Consider the following 5884-nt stretch of genomic DNA (forward strand, 5'->3'; position numbering starts at 1 on the left):
GCCACCATCCTCTCCCTTACACCACCACCATCTTGCCCCTTACGCTGCCCCCATCCTGTCCCTTACACCGCCCCCATCCTCTCCCTTACACCGCCCCCATCCTCTCCCTTACACCGCCCCCATCCTCTCCCTTACACCGCCCCCATCCTCTCCCTTACACCGCCCCCATCCTCTCCCTTACACCGCCCCCATCCTCTCCCTTACACCGCCCCCATCCTCTCCCTTACACCGCCCCCATCCTCTCCCTTACACCGCCCCCATCCTCTCCCTTACACCGCCCCCATCCTCTCCCTTACACCGCCCCCATCCTCTCCCTTACACCGCCCCCATCCTCTCCCTTACACCGCCCCCATCCTCTCCCTTACACCGCCCCCATCCTCTCCCTTACACCGCCCCCATCCTCTCCCTTACACCGCCCCCATCCTCTCCCTTACACCGCCCCCATCCTCTCCCTTACACCGCCCCCATCCTCTCCCTTACACCGCCCCCATCCTCTCCCTTACACCGCCCCCATCCTCTCCCTTACACCGCCCCCATCCTCTCCCTTACACCGCCCCATCCTCTCCCTTACACCCCCACCATCCTCTCCCTTACACTGCCCCATCCTCTCCCTTACACCACCACCATCTTGCCCCTTACGCTGCCCCCATCCTGTCCCTTACACCATCCTGTCCCTTACGCTGCCCCCATCCTGTCCCTTACACCGCCCCCATCCTGTCCCTTACACCGCCCCATCCTCCCCCTTACACCCCCCCCATCCTCCCCCTTCCACCCCCACCATCCTCTCCCTTACACTGCCCACATCCTGTTCCTTCCACCATCCCTATCCTGTCCCTTACACAATCCCCATTCTAGCCCCACCACCTTTATCACCTGTTACCCCCACTATGTCTTCTACTACTACTACTACTACTATTATTGTCTCTTCATAATAATCCCCAATTACTATCATTACCCTGTCTGACTACTACTACACCAACATCTCACCCCAACTTCCCCTCGAGAATAACTATACAAGCAAACCACTACCTGATACTGCCCCCATTGCGCCCCTACAAGTACATGTATTTTATATCGATTGTGTTTTATATCACTTCCCACCCTGAGCCCCCCGTGTACCCCCCCTGTGCACTCACCTCACCACTGGAGGTAAGCAGAGCGGTGCGGATGCTGTCTCCGGTGCCCCAGGAACTAGGGGACTTCATGACAAAGTCGGTGGGGGGGTTGTGTGAGGCTCCGGCCCCGGCTGCCCAGACCTGCAGAGGAATGGGACAGGAGAAACATTTACTCTCCATAGCATGATGTATGACATGGCAATCGCTGCACGCCGCTAGTCACATGACTCCTCAAGCTGGCCACACACACGGATGAAACACAACAGAGGAATCAAGAACATACACAAAATGTTTATTAGGTTTTAAAAATTGGGTGGAGTGGTTATCATTTCTGCCTTGCAGCGTGGGGGGGTCCCAGGTTCAAATCCCGGTCAGGACACTATCTGCATGGAGTTTGCATGTTCTCCCTGTGTCCGTGTGGGTTTCCTCCCACACTCCAAAGACATGCTGGGAGATTAATTGGCTCTCATTTAAACTGGCCCTGTGAGATAGAGAACTTAGATTGTAAGCTCCTTGAGGGCAGGGACTGATGTGAATGTACAGCATGTAAATTGTGAGCATTGGGAGGAGTTCCTGGGTCTGTACACCTGCTGTGCCCGTTATGAGGAGCTCCCACCATCCCTGTGCTGAGTTCCTGGGTCTGTACACCTGCTGTGCCCGTTATGAGGAGCTCCCACCATCCCTGTGCTGAGTTCCTGGGTCTGTACACCTGCTGTGCCCGTTATGAGGAGCTCCCACCATCCCTGTGCTGAGTTCCTGGGTCTGTACACCTGCTGTGCCCGTTATGAGGAGCTCCCACCATCCCTGTGCTGAGTTCCTGGGTCTGTACACCTGCTGTGCCCGTTATGAGGAGCTCCCACCATCCCTGTGCTGAGTTCCTGGGTCTGTACACCTGCTGTGCCCGTTATGAGGAGCTCCCACCATCCCTGTGCTGAGTTCCTGGGTCTGTACACCTGCTGTGCCCGTTATGAGGAGCTCCCACCATCCCTGTGCTGAGTTCCTGGGTCTGTACACCTGCTGTGCCCGTTATGAGGAGCTCCCACCATCCCTGTGCTGAGTTCCTGGGTCTGTACACCTGCTGTGCCCGTTATGAGGAGCTCCCACCATCCCTGTGCTGAGTTCCTGGGTCTGTACACCTGCTGTGCCCGTTATGAGGAGCTCCCACCATCCCTGTGCTGAGTTCCTGGGTCTGTACACCTGCTGTGCCCGTTATGAGGAGCTCCCACCATCCCTGTGCTGAGTTCCTGGGTCTGTACACCTGCTGTGCCCGTTATGAGGAGCTCCCACCATCCCTGTGCTGAGTTCCTGGGTCTGTACACCTGCTGTGCCCGTTATGAGGAGCTCCCACCATCCCTGTGCTGAGTTCCTGGGTCTGTACACCTGCTGTGCCCGTTATGAGGAGCTCCCACCATCCCTGTGCTGAGTTCCTGGGTCTGTACACCTGCTGTGCCCGTTATGAGGAGCTCCCACCATCCCTGTGCTGAGTTCCTGGGTCTGTACACCTGCTGTGCCCGTTATGAGGAGCTCCCACCATCCCTGTGCTGAGTTCCTGGGTCTGTACACCTGCTGTGCCCGTTATGAGGAGCTCCCACCATCCCTGTGCTGAGTTCCTGGGTCTGTACACCTGCTGTGCCCGTTATGAGGAGCTCCCACCATCCCTGTGCTGAGTTCCTGGGTCTGTACACCTGCTGTGCCCGTTATGAGGAGCTCCCACCATCCCTGTGCTGAGTTCCTGGGTCTGTACACCTGCTGTGCCCGTTATGAGGAGCTCCCACCATCCCTGTGCTGAGTTCCTGGGTCTGTACACCTGCTGTGCCCGTTATGAGGAGCTCCCACCATCCCTGTGCTGAGTTCCTGGGTCTGTACACCTGCTGTGCCCGTTATGAGGAGCTCCCACCATCCCTGTGCTGAGTTCCTGGGTCTGTACACCTGCTGTGCCCGTTATGAGGAGCTCCCACCATCCCTGTGCTGAGTTCCTGGGTCTGTACACCTGCTGTGCCCGTTATGAGGAGCTCCCACCATCCCTGTGCTGAGTTCCCGGGTCTGTACACCCGCTGTGCCCATTATGAGGAGCTCCCGCCATGGCTGTGCTGAGTTCCCGGCTCCGCCCACCTGCTGTGCCCATTATGAGGGGCTCCCACCATCTCTCTGTACTGAGTTCCCGGGTCTGCACACCTGCTGTGCCCATTATGAGGGGCTCCCACCATCCCTGTGCTGAGTTCCCGGGTCTGTACACCTGCTGTGCCCATTATGAGGGGTTCCCACCATCCCTGTACTGAGTTCCCGGGTCTGTACACCTGCTGTGCCCATTATGAGGGGCTCCCACCATCCCTGAGCTGAGTTCCCGGGTCTGTACACCTGCTGTGCCCATTATGAGGGGCTCCCACCATCCCTTCTAGATTTGATAAATTATTTTATATTAGGGGAGGAGCCAGAACACCCAAAATGTGAAGATCTCAATTTTTGAACTATTACCAGCACAATGTCAGTTTTAGAACTATAAACATAGTTATATTATAACTGTATTATAATAATTAGAAACATATTGTCAATCCAATGTTACATTTCAGTGGATAAAACAAAATAAAATGGAACATTATAAAACAAATCATGATTCAGAACTTTAAAAAAAACATTTATTCTTCTAAGATTTCATCCAGCCCACCAAGAAACAGACGGAGAAGCACATTTGCCAGGTTGGAGCAGTTCCCTCCACTGAACACTAGGGGGCGCCCAAAGCCCAAACATGCAGCAATACCAACAGCAGCTATTTGGGACTCACCGTCAGGGTCTGTCCGGCCTTCAGCACGACTCTGGGGGGGAATCGGTAAATAATCGGCTTATCCTCTCCAATCTGGCGTTTGATCTGCCAGTTCCCCAGCGACTGATCCTGTAAAGACAAAGTATTGACAGGCTATCAAAAGTGCACAGTTTGATTAGGCAGACCAGAGAACTCTGAAGTCTGAACAGGTCTCCAGTTCCTAAATAAATATTACGCATTCATTTGTTTTGTATTGTTTTCCTCTCTGAGGATACCTTGAAGGTTCCCAACCAATACCGAAAGGTGGAAAGTGACAACGGAGGAGGACGCTGCATGAGAAGGTGACACCGTTTGCATAACCGCCCGTTATTGTATACTGGTAAGACACAATTTTAAGCCAACTGTACCGCTGACTACGACACAAATTATGGCATGGCTTTAAAGAGCTGTTGTCACCGTATTTGTAGAGGGTCCCACACCCAAAAGCCTGATAGTCAACATGTAAGCTCTTCCTCTGGGCCGCCACAATCGGCATTAAAACCCCCAAGTATCGGCTGGCCCCTTGGTCATGGGACAGTGCTCAGGCCTAGGGATCTGCTAATAGACCCTGGTCATAGGACAGCACCCAGGCCTGGGGATCTGCTAATAGACCCTGGTCATGGGACAGCACCCAGGCCTAGGGATCTGCTAATAGACCCTGGTCATGGGACAGCACCCAGGCCTAGGGATATGCTAATAGACCCTGGTCATGGGACAGCGCCCAGGCCTAGGGATATGCTAATAGACCCTGGTCATGGGACAGCGCCCAGGCCTAGGGATCTGCTAATAGCCCCTGGTCATGGGACAGTGCTCAGGCCTAGGGATCTGCTAATAGACCCTGGTCATGGGACAGTGCTCAGGCCTAGGGATCTGCTAATAGACCCTGGTCATAGGACAGCACCCAGGCCTGGGGATCTGCTAATAGACCCTGGTCATAGGACAGTGCTCAGGCCTGGGGATCTGCTAATAGACCCTGGTCATAGGACAGCACCCAGGCCGGGGGATCTGCTAATAGACCCTGGTCATGGGACAGCACACAGGCCTAGGGATCTGCTAATAGACCCTGGTCATGGGACAGCACCCAGGCCTAGGGATCTGCTAATAGACCCTGGTCATGGGACAGCACCCAGGCCTAGGGATCTGCTAATAGACCCTGGTCATGGGACAGCGCCCAGGCCTAGGGATCTGCTAATAGACCCTGGTCATAGGACAGCGCCCAAGCCTAGGAATCTGCTAGTAGACCCTGATCATGGGACAGCGCCCAGGCCTAGGAATCTGCTAATAGACCCTGGTCATGGGACAGAGCTCAGGCCTAGGTATTTGATAGTAGACCTGAGCACCATCACAGAGGAGAAGGCCACACGCTCCCCCAAACCCAGAGTCATTGGGTAATGTTGGTGTCGGTGATTAAGGCAGGAGTGGGCCGGAAGTGCTAGCAAGGTGTCTCAGGGGTAAGGGGGGCCTAAATGTGTCTCTTTAAGATGCTTACAGCAAGGGGCGGAACTACAGATCCTGGGGCCCCATAGAAATTTTAATGGATCCTCCATGCGTCACAAGGGGGGTGCGGCCCGCACCCGGGTGACACCATTGGAGCGGTGACACCAAAAGGACTGACAGTCATTTTGGTGTCACCCCCCTCTGAAAAGTCAGGCACTCGGTCGAGGACCCGTAGCCCGACACTTGCTCGAGAGAGGAGGGGACCCGGCGGCATACCTTATCCCACCGGGTGACGTCCGCTCCTCTCTCTGCTGGCGCCCATCACCAAGATGGCCGCCGGCAGGTAACAGCGGTACCGCACGTGACGTCATCACGCTCGTACGCGATGACGTCAATGCGTGGTGTCACCCCGCCTCGGGACGCCCCTGACTCCAGGTGACCTCCCTACTGTCTACCATGTCTAAATCAAGGGCAGGTATCATGAGAGCCATCAGCATAGTTACTACATTATAAGGGACCAGGATGGAAGGAA

General features: G+C 55.2%; 1 protein-coding gene across 1 annotated transcript in view; it reads right to left on the reverse strand.

The window, feature by feature from the left end:
- The window catches only part of LMNA (lamin A/C), a 67354-nt gene that overhangs the window by 1969 nt on the left and 59501 nt on the right, over nt 1-5884 (reverse strand). The window contains exons 8-9 of the mRNA XM_018571560.1: nt 3898-4005; nt 1137-1256 (exon numbers count right to left, since the gene is read on the reverse strand). Of these exons, the coding sequence (XP_018427062.1) occupies nt 1137-1256; nt 3898-4005 (228 nt within the window). The remainder of the gene's footprint in view (nt 1-1136; nt 1257-3897; nt 4006-5884) is intronic.

Source organism: Nanorana parkeri, unplaced genomic scaffold (assembly GCF_000935625.1).
Source record: "Nanorana parkeri isolate BGI_ZX_2015 unplaced genomic scaffold, ASM93562v1 scaffold1780, whole genome shotgun sequence".
In the NCBI taxonomy this organism is placed as follows: Eukaryota; Metazoa; Chordata; class Amphibia; order Anura; family Dicroglossidae; genus Nanorana; species Nanorana parkeri.